General features: G+C 36.9%; 1 protein-coding gene across 4 annotated transcripts in view; it reads left to right on the top strand.

The window, feature by feature from the left end:
• The window catches only part of ITPRID1 (ITPR interacting domain containing 1), a 288990-nt gene that overhangs the window by 233879 nt on the left and 35950 nt on the right, over positions 1 to 19161 (top strand). For all 4 annotated transcript variants that reach the window (XM_047850300.1, XM_047850299.1, XM_047850302.1 and 1 more), the window contains one exon: positions 5801 to 5858. In XM_047850300.1, coding sequence (XP_047706256.1) covers positions 5801 to 5858 — 58 coding nt within the window. The remainder of the gene's footprint in view (positions 1 to 5800; positions 5859 to 19161) is intronic.

The raw sequence follows: 19161 nt of genomic DNA on the forward strand, positions 1-19161 counted from the left end.
AGTCTAAAACATTTAAGGTCATTCTAGCATGCTTCCATCCACTCTAACTTTCCTTGTTTCACCAATGGTCTTTCAGAGCCAGTTCAGCTACTTCCCACTCAGTGAAACTTGCCCACACGTCCACTCTGTATTCTCACAGCCTTGGCAGGGAGAGCTTGTATGGCAGAGACTGTACATGTGTTTCAATGACATCTCCCCTGCTAGTCTGTCAGCTCCTTGACCACCAGGTTTTGTCCACAAGGAGATGTATCTTGGAAATATGTCCCCCGTGATGCCTAATGCAAGGCCTTGGACAAAGAAGTAGGGACCCGGGTTTGGTTTTGATTTTGCAGGACTAGTATTTTATTTGTTTGTTTGCTTTGGAGTTTATCGATAGTCACATAACTTGACCTCCATTTCATACATATTTATTCACAACTCTGTCTACCAAGAACTTTTAGCACCAACCTCATTCCTATGCCACTACACCTTTCTGGGGCTGGCCCCCCTTCTTCTGGTGACCACGCAGCTGTCAGCATCAGTCTCAGTCTATGCCACCATGAGTCAACTCAGGAAAAGTATGAATGCATTTGATAGTTATCTCACTGTTGGATTCTCCCGGGACTGCACCGCAGCACAGAGCCTCTTGGCATGGGTCCTGTGGCTTGGCTGAAGTTCACACATCAGTGCCTGCTCGCTTTCATCCTTTTCACCACATCTTATGCAGGCTGATCACCCTATATTTTGTTCTTAAAACACAGGAGTGAAACATGTGATGGGGAAAAGATTATACTTTTACAGACTCTTTCCTCACTTGTTGCTTCTTCACACTGCCTATTTGGTTTCCTCCCCACATCATTTATTTCCCATCTATCCAGGGTCAGAGCCCTGTAACTCCTCAAACTTCTCTTTCTTGACTGGGAGAAGGGCTAAGGAATGTCAGTAAACAAAAGATTTTTTGTCCTATATGTGCATGTATGTATATCTTCACATATTTCACAGTCTGCTCCTTCATCTTCCCCTTCACTCACTCATGCTAATTTTCACCCTCGTTTAGATGACACCCTTACATGCACTTCTCAGTCTTTTAAAAAAATATACACATGTTTTCACACATTTCTCTATTCTTTAATATTATGACAAAGGAAGAGCAAATTTTTTTCCCTTTCATCATGTAAATCATCCAGAAGTGGGGCAGAATATTTATATGCAAATCCCAAGGTGGGACCACCTTTCTTAGAAGCCCTCTACAAGCCAGGCGCTCTGATAGTCTCTGGGGTGCAGAACCTGCCAGCAAGGGAACCTCAGTGCAATGGCAGGGGTGGGCACAGTAACACGCAGGGAGAGTGACAGCTCTACCGGTAAACTTTCCTATCACTCTAGACATGTTTGGGACATCTAGGGAGCAGAAAGATAGGTTCTTTTTTTTTTTTTTTTTTTTAGTGTTCATTTATTTTTGAGACAGAGACAGAGACAGAGACAGAGACAGAGTGCGAGCGGGGGAGGGGCAGAGAGAGGGAGACACAGAATCCAAAGCAGGCTCCAGGCTCCGAGCTCTCAGCACAGAGCCCGACGCAGGGCTCAAACTCACAAACTGTGAGATCATGACCTGAGCTGAAGTTGGATGCTTAACTAAGCCATCCAGGCGCCCCAAGAAGATAGGTTCTTAAACAGCCAAGGGGCTGAGAGGATCAAGAAACTTGCAGGAGGTAAGACTTACCCATAACCTTAAAAGAAGAAGAGGAATTAGGTGAATATGCCTATTGGTAGCCCTCCCTATCCCACAAAGATATGAAAATTGCCTCAAAATATGTAGCTGTTGATGATCCTAATATCTATGCATATATGTTTATGTGTATACATGTCTTATGTCAAAAATTATTTCAAGAACCTTAAAATATTAAAAAATAAGAACCTTAAAATATTAGTCTGAATGTAAACCAATAGCCTGCAGATAAATAAAAATTATAAATGGAGAGGGGCGCCTGGGTGGCTCAGTCGCTTAAACGGCCAACTTTGGCTCAGGTCATGATCTCACGGTTTGTGAGTTCAAGCCCGCATCAGGCTCTGTTACTGACAGCTCAGAGCCTGGAGCCTGCTTCCGATTCTGTGTCTCCCTCTCTCTCTGCCCCTCCCCTGCTCATGCTCTGTCTCTCTGTTTCTCAATAATAAATAAATGTTAAAAAAATTTTTTTTAATTATAAATGGAGGAAAACAGGAGACCTTTGATCTAGTGCCCTGATTTGAAGATAAACTGAGGTAGCACTAAGAAAAATTTTCTTTTGTTTCAATCTTGCAAAGATTACTTAATCACCAGACTACTACTTACAGTAATATAAAGAATATCAAGAAAATCTGCAGTCCATTTGTCAGTCTGCTATATTACTTAGGATCCAAACAAGAAATTTCACCATCCCCAGCCTGTTGGGATGCCTCACAGACTCTAGTGTCCCTTTATGAAATTTTTTTATGCTTCAAGCTTGATTGATTTAGAGGAAAATAAGGTCCATTGGAAACCATCTATATGTGAGAGGACAGGGAGAGATAATATTACATTCAGGATAAAAAAGATTCAGAACAGAGTGTCAGTTCTTACATGGTACACTTTCAAATATTCTTCAATAGCAATTATTCAAGGCAAAGCTCTCTGGTGGTATGTATGGAGGTGGGAAGACACTCAGGCCCCAAAATAAAATAATACAAGTTCATATGTTTTGTGTGTTTGTTTGTTTTTATTTTTTTAATGTTTATCTTTGAGAGAGAGAGAGAGAGGGAAAGAGAAAGAGACAGAGCATGAGTGGGGAGGGGCAGAGAGAGACAGACACAGGATCCGAAGCAGGCTCCAGGCTCTGAGCTGTCAGCAAAGAGCCTGAGGAGGGGCTTGAATTCATGAACCACAAGATCATGACTTGAGCTGACGTCGTTCCCTTAACCAACTGGGCCACCCAGGCGCCCCTGTTTCTTTGTTTTTTAAATAAATTTATTTTTATTTTATTTTTTTAAGGATGTTTATTTATTTTGAGAGAGACAGAGAACAAGTGTAAGTGGGAGAGGGGCAGAGAGAGAAGTAAGACAGAATCCCAATCAGGCTCCTCACTGTGAGTGTGAAAGGCCAATCCCATGAACCGTGAGATCATAATCTGAGCTGAAAGCAAGAGTCAGACACTCAACTAACTGAGCCACCCAGGTACCCCAAGCTCATATGTTTTTAGGCACATACTAGGGACTCAATAAATATTTGTGAATGATTAAATTAACATCAAAAATATTTGATAATATTAATTTAGTCTGGGTGGCATCTATAGAAAAACAGAATACTCTCTTGAACTTTATAACCAACTTTGTCCCTGGTCTTTCTTTAATATTTGCCCAGGTTTGTGTGTGTGACAGGCTATATGTGTATCCAAGGCATAGAGCCCCCAAAATGATATAAAGGAAATTCACTACTTGAATTTTGTTTTTCTAAAATGTATACCTAAAATATTATGTCCTCATCACAGTCTGGGAGAAAAATATTTGTTTCACTCAATACCAATGGATGAGTAAATGAAGCTTGGGTACGTTGCATCTTAAACAGGAACTAATGCCAGATTTAATAGTCATTTTTTAATGGCAAATTTAAGAATCCAATTATAAGAAATGAAAAATATGTGTGAAATTGGCAGATTTTCATGGCATTTAAAACATGAGCCAATATACTTAAATATCTAGCTATCATAATTTCAACTGTGATTGGCCAAAATTACCTCCTGATCAATCTATGATGCTCCCCTAAAGTCCTGCTTACAGGCTGAATTTGACAATATTTGGCTCACTTTTCAAAACTATGATTCCAAGCAAATTGTGCATCAATTTTTTTAGTGCAGAAATCAACATATTTTTTGTCTAATTTTACCTAGTAAAACTGAGTCTGTTCCTTTCTTTTTAAATTCCCAAACATATTAAGAGAATTTAATCCTAATGAAGCATCTGCAATTGTAAAGTCAAGGTAGGATGCTTCTTTATAGCCACTATAAAACATGTTTAATCTTCCTCTCGCTTCCATACAGGGATCCTGCTCCTAGAACTAAATGTAAGAAACATTGACCCTATTATTAAACAATGCCAATTGGCATCCTGAGTAGGTGGAAAATGTTTCCAAAGTTTATAACTGTTCCTTTATTTTTAATTTAAAAAAATTATTAATAAGTTTGGCTCAGGGGAAACAACCCAGGAATACACCTGGTTTCCGTTCTAAATTGTTGAGATTTTGTTGTCTGGGGTTGTTTTTCCCTAGATGACCATGTACTTTACATCACACAAAGTGGACTTTCCTCCATGATAATAATCTCAGCAGAAGAGTTTTCTTATTATAATTGAAAATGTCCACGGTACATGTATACAGTACACAGACAAGGTGCACGCTGGTTTGAGTTACAAAACCAATAAAAGTAATGTTAAGAAATATGTCTAATGAATCATAAGTATAAAACAACTTTAAAGAAAACCGATGAAGGATTAAAAAGAGGGAATAAATAGTTCTTCTTACATTGCTAAGCTGTAACCTCATGGTCTTCTCTTTATTCCTGAGTTTATGGCCCTTTCTGGCCACTTGTGCTGCAATGTTTAAATGCCCTTTGATTCAGTTTTCACTATTCAGATATGAACCTAAATGGATAATATGACATGTAGAAGAAGATTTATATATAAGGATATCCATCTCACCATTGCTTTTATTTGCAAAATTTAGAAAACATTCCAACATTAGGAGAACCATTAAGTAAATTAATGACCTTCAAAATATGGCCTATTGTAGTCATGAAAAATGGTGTTTTCAAAGGAATTTCACAACGTGGGGAAAGAAGCTCTCCTTCTAAGTTTTGAGTGAAAATTTTTGATTACATAACGATGTCCAAAAACATCATATTAAAAGGGAAACCTGCAAAAATGAACTCTAAAATATCAACAGGAACTGTTTTCTTACCTTCTTTAACTTTTTTTATTTGTCAAGTTTCTGTAGTACTCTATCTTATTACTTTTCAAGAAAATTTTTTTTTTTTTGAGAGAGAGAAAGCGCACAGGAGCAGGGAGGAGCAGAGGCAGAGGGAGAGAGAGAATTTCAAGCAGGCTCCATGCCAGGCATGGAGCCCAGTTCAGGTGTCATCTCATAAAACCCTGAGATCATGACCTGAGCTGAAATCAAGAGCCAGATGTTTAATGGACTGAGTCACCCAGGCACCCTTAAAAGAAATATTTATTATTTTGTTTTACCCATAATTTTATTCTCAGTAGAGTAGTATTTATTAATTTCTGAAAATAACTTTAACGATAAATTCTGCTCTATCAATTTGGAAAACAAATTTTCTTTGAGCTATCTAAGCTCTGTATAGCAACTGAGTTGTGAATTTTCTGAATTGCTTTCCATAAATTTACCAAGTCATAAATAAATCCCTCAGAGAAATAAAATTAAATGTAGGAAATAACTCTCATTCTCCAAGTATATTTAAAGCTCTTTAGGAGCAAAAAAAAAAAAATCTAGAATAATATTATTATTATTTCAGTCTTGCTCAAATGCCGCATCTTCCAGACAGGGTCTCTATTCCTCCCACCTAGAAGTGATTCCCCCATTTCCCTCTCCTGATCTTTAGTTCTTTGAGTCTTTATCCCGAGTGCTTGTACCATGCCACCTGCCTGCCCCCCAGTGTAAGCTCTTTGAGTTTAGAAATCATGGTTAATCCTCTTAGCGGTAGCCAGTAGGCACTCATTATATGTTGATTAAATAAATAAAGTGAATTCATTATGAAAACATTTCTAATGAGACTGATGCATTTTGCTGTCTCAGGTCCAGAGCTTTGAGGAAGAGACGGGTAATCCTCTTGACATGACTTCAGGAATTGCAGGTAAGAATTTCTCCAGGTGTCCAATTTCATCGATGGTCTTTCAGAGAGAAACTGTAAATAACTCGCACTCAACTTTCTCAATATGTAGCCACCTGCACTGCCATTTACTTCCACCACTATTTCCACCTACTACTATTAAAGGCATACTAGCGATGCCAATGTGCATGCAAATTTCAAAAGACTTACTGCAGAAAATGTTCAACGTCCCTGGGGCTAATGCAACATGTGGTTTGTCCAACATTAACTCAGTGTGATTTAATCAGGAGAGTGGAATGGATTCCACAAAGGACTGGGACTCACTGAATGAGTCATTTCTTACTCCTACTGACAACTGCTTGATGTTAAAAGTCACATCATTTTACTGGGCCTCGGACAAGTGGAGGTAATTTTTAAGTTCTCTGAGAGCACTTACATTCTAAATTAAGTGATTGTAGGACCTTCGTATTAAACTCTCCATGGAAACAAGTTGCCTAGATGTAACGTTCCAAATAATCTCTCAGAATCATGTTACATAATCCTAGATAGCAGAGAAGGAGGGCTTTCTCTACACCTCATCCTTCTGCTCCCATTCAGCCATCATTGTGATTCAGCATTTCCATGATCCTATAACAGAGCTAAAAGTAGACAGGGATTAGTGAAGCAAAATAAAGCAGATGAAGCTAGTGCATTTCCTGGAAGAAAATATGCAAATTTTTAATTTAATTTAGTGTGGTGTCAAACACATCTTTTTCATTACAAAGTGTATGTATGGGCCTCATTTTGCTAAATGCTGTTTAGAAATTATGCATTAGTAATTATAGGGTCCTGCTGATTACATAAATTGTTATCCTGCTCTTCGAAGTAATTACCACATAACCTGCATTGAGGTTTATAAGACAAAAATAAGCATCTGTTTTTCATCTAATTGAATGCTTCTCAGTGAAGCTGGAGGTCCCCGTGCCAATAGGAACTGCCTTCCTTGACATTCAATTAAGAGGTCTACTGATATCATGTAAGTCACCCCAATCATTCCAAAAAATGATTTAGGACGTTAGGCAAAAGTACCAATCTCCATTTCATTTCAAATTCAGAAAGCAAAGTAAGATGGGTGAAGGTTAGCCTAATGAAGAAAATCTGAATTAAAGTAAAGCAAATGTAATTTATTACTTTCAAAAACATTGTCGTAAACCCAGGAAAAAATAGAACTGAGAAAAAAATAAGTAAAACTAGTTCTATTTCTATTAATAGGCAAAGGGGAACATTATTACTTTTATTTATATATGAATGACTGAATGAATTCATTTATGTATGAATTATATATATGGATGAATTTATATTTCTGTATATATGAATATAAATGAATGAATTTTGACTCAAAGTTAAAAAGATGACTTCATTCAAAAATGAAGGTGTGTGGACTATTTTGACCAATAGGATATGGCAGAAATGATGCTTTACTACTTGTAGAGTGTTGCCTTTAACCCACCTGGCTGCTTCCTGGCTCTTGAGATCCTTGTTCTTGGAACATTCCCTATGAGAACCCAGCCCTCATGTTGTGAAAATCCCAAGCCACATGGGAGTGTCCACTCTGGTGGACAGACTTGAATGAGCCTCCATGTGAATAAGGCATCCAAGATGTCCAATCCAGTCAAACTTTCAGATGACTTCAGCTCAGATATCATCTGACTGCCACCACATGAGAGAATCCAAGCGACAACCACATAGCCGAGCTGAGTCACTCCCCAGAACCATGACAGATAACAATCAACTGTGGTTCTAAGTCACAAATATTTAAAGGTTTAGTAATACCAAGTGACAGTAAAAATGTGAAACAAACACTTACCCACTGTTGGTTGTAAGTTAAAATCATAATAATTACCTGAAGTATAATCTGTCAATGTCACACAATTTTAAATGTATGCAAATATTCCACTTCTGGGATTTGACCCATCAGTAGACTCCAATGTACACAACACACAAGGTTTTTGATTGCAAAAATATATTTATAATAATAAACAGCTAGAGGCAGCCTAAGTGCCCCAAAGTATAAATTAGCTTTAAATAATTATCGTACATTTTTACATTAAAATCTATTCAGACAGTATTTCGGAAAATGAAGCAGATATTTTTGTGTTGATATGAAAAGGTCTCTGAGATATACAGTTGTTAAATGAGAAAAAAATATGTACAAAGGTTTTATATAGACACCTCTTTTTATTAAAAGAGTTATCTATTTCTATGAAGGGGAGAAAGTATGCACAGAATGCTTCTGGAAGAATATCTCAGGAACTGCTAATGGAAGTACCTTAACAGAAGGGAAACTAACATGTTTTAAATTAATTGGCATCTTTTAATTTTCTTTTGTTACCATGTGCATATGTTATTTTCATAACACTACTTAGCAAAAAATTCTGGCAATACTATAGGCAATTGACACAATAAAATGGGGAATTTTGTTGTTAATTCTCTGCTCCCCATGACAACCAGTCCAAAACTTTTGTACACTTTGTATTTTGTATCTTTTAATTTTTAAATCAAAATTATATGTTTGAAGTATGAAACATGATGTATATGTACATACATACTGAAATGATTACAGTAGTCAAACGACTTAGCATATCATCTCTTCACAGTTTCCATTTTATAAGTGTGATAAGTACACCTGAAATCTACTCTCTTAGCTAATTTTCAATATTCAATATAATATTATTGACTATAGTCACCATGGTTCTTAGATCTCTAGACTTATCCTTACTTAACTGTAGCTTTGTACCCTTTGAACAACATCTCTTCCAAAATTGGGAAACATTTTAATATTCCTCTCAGTCTTTTACTGATCAAGCATGACATAATAGAAGATGGTAGAAAATACATTAATAGGGGAGCCTGGGTGGCGCAGTCGGTTAAGCATCCAACTTCGGCTCAGGTCACCATCTCACCGTCCGTGAGTTTGAGCCCCGCGTGGGGCTCTGGGCTGATGGCTCAGAGCCTGGAGCCTGTTTCCGATTCTGTGTCTCCCTCTCTCTCTGCCCCTCCCCCGTTCATGCTCTGTCTCTCTCTGTCCCAAAAATAAATAAACGTTGAAAAAAAAAATTAAAAAGAAAATACATTAATATTATAATTGATAATATGAGCATAATAGAAAAATATTGAAATAAGTATTCTTTATCAGTGTTCTTGATATACTTTGTTAGAAGGGCTAATAATTTGTAAATGCAAAGATTATTTCATTGATTTGCTACACGTGCACACATTATGTAAGAGCTACCTTGCCATGGATAAATGCAGTAATATGTGAATTCAATAATAAAAATATAAGCAATACTTCCTCCTCCCAACAAACAAAACAAAATACTAAATCTAGGACTTGACTGAGTTCTCCATCTTTAAAAAAGTGCAGAAAATGCTCATGTAAAACTATAATTTCAGATCATTTAAATAATGAAGAATATTTCATATAAAATTGAAGAATTGGAACAGAAGCAGTAATCTGAGGCAAATTCATAGCTTTAATTGCTTTCATTATCAAATAAGTAACAACTAAAATGAATTATTTGCCTCAAGAAGCCATCATAAAAAAACATATTTGGAAGTTAGAGATTATTGAACTAGAAATTAATAGTGGAGAAAGAAGAAACAAGTTATTTGATAAGTAAAATCAAAGCATTAGCTTTTTTGTGGGCAAAGCTGTCAAGCAATAAAAAGAGAGAAGTGCATACAAACAAAACCAGATAATCAAAATAAAATTAGAGAAAAGACAGAACCACTGATATAGAAGTTATACCATCTGAAAAACTGATGCTAAAATTATAAAGGAACACAAATACAAGTGGTATAATTAAAAACAGGGATAATTAACACGGATATTTCAGAAAATATATGTATAGTAAAACCTTGGTTTGCCAGCATAATTCATTCCAGAAACATGCTTGCAATTCAAAACACTTGTATATCAAAGCAAACTTTGAGAACCATTGGCTCAGTTGTGATCACGTGACATTCGATGTCATGTACTACTATTGCAAGACGTTGCTCATTTATCAAGGTAAAATTTATTTGAAATGTTTGCTTGTCTTGCAGAACACTTGCAGAACAAGTTACTTGTAATCCAAGGTTTTACTGTATTTATATTTCCACATTTTATATAATTTTATATTTATGTTGCCATATTTATATATACATATCTATTGTAAACCTAAAATATTAACAAAATAACATAGCAGAACTCCTAAGTAAACTAATACCAGAGAGGGATAAACAAACAAAAATTAAGTTTATCAAAAGCAACCTATAAGAACAGCAATGCACAACAGCAAAACCAAACCAAAAGTGTTACATGAGTAGACTCTTCCAGTTTTTCAAGAGATAATTGCTCTTCTCTGTAAATTTTCCAGGTAATGTAAACATTTGTAAATCTTTCCAATTCCTCTTAGATTAAAAAAATACAATACTTGGTTTCAAAATTGACTAAATTGGCTCATAAAATTGATGAATTTTACTTAGGAATACAGATGTAATAATTTTCTTTTTTTTTTAATGTTTCATTTATTTTTGAGAGAGACAGAGTGAGAGTGGGGGAGGGGCAGAGGAAGAGGGAGACAAAGAATCCAAAGCAGGCTCCAGGCTCTGAGCTGTCAGAACAGACCCTGACACAGGGCTTAAACTCACCAACTGTGAGATCATGACCTGAGCCAAAGTCAGATGCTTAACCAACTGAGCCCCCCAGGCACTCCTAAACATTTTCAATAAAGAAATGATGATTTAAATGTAGTAGAGCACCAGAAATAGTCTAATCCTTGAAATCTTTTATTCCAAGATTTCAATGTTTCAACAATTGAAAAACTAAAATAATTTATCAACTACTATGATAAATTATGAAAGGAAATAAATGATATGATCAACTTGATGGATTATGAAAAAGATGTGTATGCTTATAAAATATTTCACTCTTCACCAACAGAACTTTCAGATGAATGAAATTTCAGATGGATAATTAAATATTAAAAAATGGCACCTAAATTATAAAAGGGCTAATAGTATAAATGTAGATGAATTTTATATAAATTTGGAACAGAAACCTATTTTTAAAGCTTGATTAAAGTGCAATAGCTAATTGAATTAATTTTTCATGACTTTTTTCAAGTTGATTTATTTTGAGAGAAAGACAGCACAAATGGGGGATGGGCAGAGAGAGAGGGAGAGAGAGAATCCCAAGCAGTCTCTGTGCTATCAGCACAGAGCCCAATGGACAGTTTGAACTCACAAAACCGTGAGATCATGACCTGAGCCAAAACCAAGAGACAGACACTTAACTGAGCCATGCAGGTGCCCCCAGTTTTTCACTAAACATTGAATATACCTATGTATGTATGAAAAACAATCATAAAAAATTGAAATGTAAATGACAAGCTGAGAGTATATATTGTCATCATAAACAATAAATGATTATGATTTTTACTATACAAAGATTTCTTCCATTACAAACATTTAACAACTTAACAGTAGTGCTTTTCCATAAATTTGAGGGTGGATCAACATTGGTAGAGTCACTTCAAACATACTCTATCAACAGTTCAAAAAATTTAGGAATCTCAAAAGATGCAGAAAAAAAAAGACAGCAAAATGTAAACATGATTCATGATTAAAAATCAAAACAGAGAAAAATTATTTGCAAGTAGAAACAGAAGGAAATTTTCTTAATCTGAGAGGCATCTATCAAATCTTCATGCCAAATATCAATCCTAACAAGGAAACCTTCAAGGAAATCACATTCAACAAGGAACAGAACTTGCTACACTCCTTTTATTCAACATTGAACTCAAGGTCAAAGCATAATGACAACACCATGAAGTAAGATGTATATAAACTTAAAAACTATTCACATTCGCAGGCAAAATAACTGTCTGCATAGAAATCCCAAGAGAACTAATAGGCATATTAATAGAATAATAAGGTTTAGCAACTTTGTTGAATGTAACAGCAAAATGCAAAAATCAGTATTATCTCCAGGCATCAGCAATAACCAATTAGGAAGACATTAAAGAAAAAAAAAAGATTTCTCTCACAATTCCAACAACAATAAACCTATAAGAGTACCTTTGAATATACCTAAATGAAGACTCAGGATATTTATTGGGAAAACTATAAAATATTACCATGTCTCTTAATGAGACCTAAATAAAAGCAAGACTATGTCATGCTCAAGAATGGGAAAGCTCAATATTATGAAGAAACCAAATATCCACCAATAATAAAATGTACAGTACAATTTCAATAAAATCCTGATAGGGCTGTTATTTGCTTTGTTTTGTTTTGTTTTTGTGTGGAACCTGCAAGATGGTCCTGAAATTCCTATGTCCTAGTAAAGGACCAAGGAGAGCTAAGATAATAATGAAGATCATGGAGGAGAAGTTTATGTTCCTAGAAATCAACACTTATATCGTAATTGTAATTAAGGTGTTATACCACTGTTAATTTTTTTTTTTCTTTAAAAAGATGATGGATCAGTGAAATAGGGGTCAGAAACAGACCCTTACATGTATGGAAATGCTAAGTCAGAGAAAGCATTTCAAAACCAGTGGAGAAAGGATTAACACAATTGATACAATGAATTGGTTATCCATATGAAAAAGATAGAAAATTACACCCTTAGCTTGTCCCATTAACAAAGATAAATCCAAGTACAGCTAAGGTCTAACTGTGAAAAGCAAACCATTGCTACTTACAGAAGAAAATAAAGAAGGGTATACTTATGACCTCAGAGTAAGACACAATTTCTTAAACAGGACACCCAAAAGCACATTATAAAAAGAAATATGGATAACATGACTTCATTATAATTGTTAATATTGGTTCAACAAAGACAGCATAAACAAAGTTCAAAGACCAGTCACAGGTCAACTATATTACAATTGAAAAATAAACGAAGTCACAAAGTAATAGATATCTACAACCTATGCACAGCAAAATGTTTGTTTCCAGAATTAATATATAATTTCTAAAAGTGAGCAAAAAAAAAAAAGGCAAATGACTAAACCAAAAATGCACAGTAAATTAGTATACAATTCACAGAAAAATTAACCAATGAAGAAGAGGGGCTCCTGGGTGGCTCAGTTAACAGAGCTTGGAGCCTGCTTCCAATTCTGTGTCTCCCTCTCTCTCTGCCCCTCCCCTGCTGTCTCTCTCTCTCTCTCTCTCTCTCTCACTCAAAAATAAATGAACATTAAATTTTTTTTAAAGAAGAAAATATGCTTTACCCTATTATAATCAGGAACAGATAAATTTAAATTATTAGATACCATTTTAGACTGACAAAAATGTTTAAATTTAATTCTACCAAGTATTGGTGACAAAGAAGAAATCTTACACAGCTGATGAGATTATAAATTGGTACAACCATTTTGCAAAGCAGTTTGGCAAAATCCGGTAAAGTTTAAGAAGCACAGACCCTTTGACTCAGCCATTCCATTCATAGGATATGGCCCAGGGAAATCATTACATATATGCAGATGTGAATGAACGTATAAAAACATTTTTTGCAACACTGAAATAGTGAAAAACTTAAAACAACCTAAGGGCAATCAAATCAATAAGAATAAGGTTAATGCTATCATAACATAGTCATAGAGTAGAATAATATACCACAACGATAATAAACAAACAAGTTAACTTATCCACATGGAAAAATACCATGAGTACAAGGTGGAAGTAAGTAAATCAGTTAGATGCATACAATATATAAAATAAATTTACTTTAGCAATAGTTGGTATGTATTAATAATGCATATACAAAGTAAAAGCACAAAAATATACAAGGGAAATATAAACACCAAATTCGGGATCCTGGTTAACTCTGGGAGGTTAGGAGGGAGGAAATGAGTTCAGGAAGGGATAAACCCAGGTAAATGAGGCTACTGTGTCTGTAATGATTCCTTTTTAAAACAAATCTGAAGTAACTATGAAAAAATGTTAAATTTTAATACCACTGTAGGTGGTTACAAGGAATAGATATACATTATGCTACTTTCTATACTTTGTACATGTTTGAAATTTCCCAATGCAAGAAAATTGAACAAAAAATAAAGGTGTCAGTAGGAATTTTATTAACCAAGCTAAGGCAAACGAAGCGATTTTCAACCTCAGTAGTAATCTGAGAAATATGAATTAAATTACACTAAAACAGGCAAATGAGTTATTAAATCAATGGAGGTTTAAGAAATCATAGAATCTAATGTTGGCCAGAATACATATTGCTTTCTGGAAGGCAATATATAACAATATGTATCAGAAACTTTGCAACTGTGTTTATCTTCCTACCTGGATATGCCCTCTAGGAAGTTATCCTAAGGCAATTATAAAAGAGGTGTGAAAAACTAGCTTAAATGTCCAATATAGAGGATTATTTGGAATGGAATAAAATTAAATGGAATATCATTTGGTCATCAAAAATGACAACTGGTATTTCTTGCCACAGTGGTTAAAGACTTACAATTAAAAGACAAAAGCAAGTCATAAAATAAAATGTGTTTCTCAATTCACTTATATAAAATTACATATATAATCTATATAATACACTTAAAAAATAAGTTAAGCTACACTTAATAGTTTGGTGACCATCTCAGGGTGATGGGTTTCAGGTAATATTTTTCCTTTCTTTGTATTTTATACAGTTCAAGTTAAAAATTTTAATGCAAGTTTCTAACCCTCAACCCTCTCACAAAAAAACAAAATAGAGAAAGCGTGAGTGTATATGGTGTAGACAGTGGCAAGGTAGATAATAAATGACGTCTGGTTTTTCCTTCTTGTGCTTCTCTGTGTTTGCACATTTGTCCACAACAGAATAAATAATCATTCATCCAAGATAATGCTAAATGTACCTAGTTACAAATTGAGTATATTTGGGGATTTAGTGAGAGCTAAATTATTAAGGTTTTACTGATAGGATTTTTGCTCCAAAGCAGATTGGAAAAGGTAACTTGGAAGAGATACCTTTTATATCCTGTCTCCTGGTTGGTCTTTTGGTCTTCTTCCTGATCAGTTACCACTAAACTAAACTAGATTCTGTTTAGTCTCTTTCGATTTCACAATGTATCTCTCTTCTCATCTCTCTGTTATTTCAAAGGGGCTCAAAGACAGCCCATTCTCTCTCTTTTTAAAATTTTATCTATTTAAATTCAAGTTAGTTAACATACAGTGTAGTATTGGTTTCAGGAGTAGAACCCAGGGGTTCATCACTTACATAGATTCTCTTCTTAGGCAGACAAATTCCACAGTCCATGTATTCTTCCTCCTTTCTTTTCTCTACCTGTAAACTCTCCCTTTATGCTACTGGTAGCCTTGATCAATGACACCTCTACAGGACTCATCTGGAAAAACACTAACCATTTGCTTATGTCTCTCTCCCTTATGCTAAATTATGTTCTGCTTGAGATTAGGAATCTTGTCTAATCTACCCACCATCCCCAGACCTAGCACAGTGCCTGACCCATTAGGGAACCCCATATATGGCAACATCTAAGCTTCTCTTACCTTCGCCAGAAGAGTTTACATTCTCATTCAACAGTGGTGATTTAATGTTGCAACAGTGTTCTGTGGGCAGAGTATAATGACTGTCTTAAAATATAACACATGGTATTTTTAATGATTTTATTGGCATGGACTTCGGTATTTGTAAATTAGGACTGCATCCAATAGGTGTATTCCTTTCAGATCAGCAGATTGGTGCTTTCTTTTTGCATGTTGCATTTAGTCCTAAGTAATGTAGACTTACTTTATTTTAGGTTTGCACACATTCCAGCAACATCTCTCAGAAAGTTGTTTTACCTGAATATACATGGAATCTGTTGCTTAACTCTATATTCCAGTCAATTATAATCATTATTAGAAAGCAATTCATTGGGTTTGGGGGGGATGGTTATTGGTTGCTTTTAAAGTTTATTTATTTATTTTGAGAGAGAGAAAGAAAGAGAGAGCAGGGGAGGGGCAGAGAGAGAGAGAGAGAAAGAGAGAATCCCAAGCAGGCTCTGCACTGTCAGCACAAAGCCTGATGTGGGGCTCGAACTTAGGAACTGTGAGATCATGACCTGAGCCAAAATCAAGAATCAGATGCTTAACCACCTGAGCCACCCAGGTGCCCCAGGAAGCAATTCATTGTTAAATTAACAGTTAACATTTGACACCCAGACTCGCAGTGTCCTGAGCAGTTTCAATTACATTATTTAATGTAATCACCATACTATTCTTTCCTCTTTAGAGATAAGACATCAACAAATTAAGCAACTTGCCTGAGTTTACATAGCTGGCAAAAGAAGGACCAAGTTCAAGTCAGGATCTTTTGAATTTAAATCTAGTCCTCCTCCCATACTGAATTCATTCATTCAGTGAATATTTAATGAGCGCTTATACAAATAAGAACCTGGTCTAGGTACTGGAGACACAAACGAAAGCAAAACAGAACTTAGTCTCGTAGAGCTCGTGAATAACCAGGGAAACCAACTAATTACTGAATTACTACTGTGGTAAATGTTATGAAGGAAAAGCAAAAGATAAATGGAAAGCTACTAACATCCAGGAAAGAGCCAAGTACACACTTGAGTGCCTTGCTAAAGCATCCCTTTAAATTCTTGGCAACATTTATTAAGTGCTAACTCCATGACAGGTGCCGTTCCAAGCACTTTACATGTATTAATTCATTGAATCCTTCCTTGGGGGGGGGTGGGGGGGTGGGGTGGATTCTACCATTACTATTCCCATTGCACAGATGAGGAAACTGAGGTAGAGAAATTGTGCAACTGCCCCCAGCCACACACCTCGGAGCCCCTGACTGCCTTTTGTTTCTGGTTGGCTTCTGAACTGATTTTGAGAGAATGCACCTGGTCACAAGCTCTTAGCACTTGCCTTAACTTCTAGTGCAGAACAGCTATTAATTAAAACAACAAAATTGCTCAAAGATAAACTTAGATCACAAGAGCCAGAAGATACTGATTTCTGTGGTTATTTACACATGAATCTACTTTGCCATCTACAGTTTCATACTTGAATTATCACCGCTGGCCTCCCTGATGATGGGGATTGCTAACTTGGAGGTAAGAAATGAACCCCACTGGCACTGAGCAGAGGGCTGGAGCGCCCATCTCTTTTGTTGTTCGTTTGGTTTGGGTAGTGTTATTTGTTTTCAGGGAATTAGCACACAGGGAAGAGCGATAGGCGAAGTAAAGGGAACTGATCACCGGCGACTGCCTGTTCACAAAACAGACTAGGAGCAGGACACTGGCGAAGCCCAAGCCTCAGTGGCCCTGTCCCTTGGCTCTGTCCCCTGGCCTCAATTTGAGTCCAATTGTTTAATTTTCTACACACCCCACGAAAGGCAATTCCCAGGCTGCTCTGTATCTTCTTTATATTTCCCCGTAATGCCGTCTCTGGCTGTTTAACTGCAGCAGGCTTTATGATAAGAGTTGTTGTTTGTTTTTTCTTCCTTGGCAGTAGGCAAAGACTTAATTTTAAAAGACACACTCAGACTCAAACAGCCCTGAACGACTTACACAGAAAGCAGGGTGTTTTCTAGGCTTGTTTTTGAAATATTGCAATTTTTTTATTAGGCAATTTTATCATTGTTATAAATAAGTAATTGTACTGGGGAGAAGGGATAATCCTTATTTAATTAAATTCATCTATACTCCCAGGTTGGCAGCGAGAAGACATATGTGAGACTAATACCCACAGCCTGCCTCTTTGCATGTGCAATTAAAAATTCACTCTACAGTAGCTCTGGCAGTTTAGTGTTGCTTTTGGCATTTACAAATTCTTTTATTTTGTGACTTTTTTTTTTTACCATACACATATGCTGGAGCAGATGTTGCTTATTTGTTGTTTATTCAAATCTGTAGGCTCTGGCAGCTAACTCCATTGTTCTGTAATGAAGCTTTATTCGCTGTCCTGTATTAGGACCCAGCGCCTGCACGAGAGACTGCGTTAGTTCCCAGTAGGACGCCACGGTTATTGCCCTTGTAGTTGGCTGTTTAGAGTTGGAAGCTTGCGCTGGGGGAGAAAACCACCACAACAAAGAGCTGGGTGGTTACAGTTTGGGGGGAGTGGGAGGGAACAGGCAGGAAGGTCACCCTGCAGTGCTCTGCTCTGTGTTTCTGCCCGGTGGCCTCGGCCTGGCATCCGGACTCTGCTGCTGTGGGGTTCTGGTGTCCAAAGCTGGAAAGCCTTTCCTTCTTGCTCATTCTCTTCCTTGACTTTCTTTTTCTCTTTCTAGTTATTTGATTCGTTCACAAGCAGGGTGCCTACTGCACCTCCCCACCCAACCCCAGCCCCTTCTTTCCAGGGCACCCGTGGATTCCTTAACAGCCACATTTAGCCAGAGGAACTCTGTCCGGGGCAAAGCTGTTTCTTCCACATATCACCCCCTCGTCACATCTTTCCTCGTCCACATACTGTTCTGGCTGCCCGTGTCTTGGGGGTAGCCACACTTCATAAAGTCGAGAATGTCAGGTCCACGTTGACCAAAATAAAGACCCGCTGATCCCTAGAGCTCCAATGCCAAATTTTGCCTTCTGGAAAACCCCTGTCTTGGCCAGGAGGCAATCAATCAGAGATGTAACCACCTCCATCTGGCACATTATGACATGGAACCTCACTATTAACACATTTGTGATTCATCTTGTCCCAAGGAGCGGTGCCAGGGATCAAACCACATCCTCCCTCCCCGTGGCAGCTGGGAGCACTCTAGCTTCCCAGCATGCAGAGTTCGCACATTGGCTCCCGTGACATCGCAAGTAACAATTCTTTTAATTATCACACCTTCCCTCCCCCTCCCCACCCACTCCACAGACATTTTGGCACCATGGGGATATTTTGCAGCCGGCAATCAGTACTTTTCTTAATTGACTGAGTGTGTTCCAATAACGTGAAGCCTGGTATTATCCACTATGGAATGAAAGGGGCAGTTGCTTGATGCTGAGTTCTGGAGTTACAACGCCCGGCACGTGTTTGGTAGCTTTTACCTCCATAAGCATGCTGTAGTGTTTATTCATAATTTTTAAAAATTATTTCTCTTCATTGTCTATACATGTGAATGTGAATCTCCCTAGGATTGAACTCAAGGGACGGTCTGATTCTGGCCCCACTCCATCCTGGCAGTCTTGCTTCATCTCCCATAGCCTACCCTGCATATATTGGGGTGCTCAGTGTCCTCCATCATTCCCCACTTTTCCGTCTCTGTAGTACCTTGCTGCTTTTTCATGGAATCCACTTCTGATCTCCTTTTCCACATGCCAAATCTCACCCATCCTTCAGTGTCTCAGTTCAGTTACTACTCTTC

Source organism: Prionailurus viverrinus, chromosome A2, assembly GCF_022837055.1.
Source record: "Prionailurus viverrinus isolate Anna chromosome A2, UM_Priviv_1.0, whole genome shotgun sequence".
Classification (NCBI taxonomy): Eukaryota; Metazoa; Chordata; class Mammalia; order Carnivora; family Felidae; genus Prionailurus; species Prionailurus viverrinus.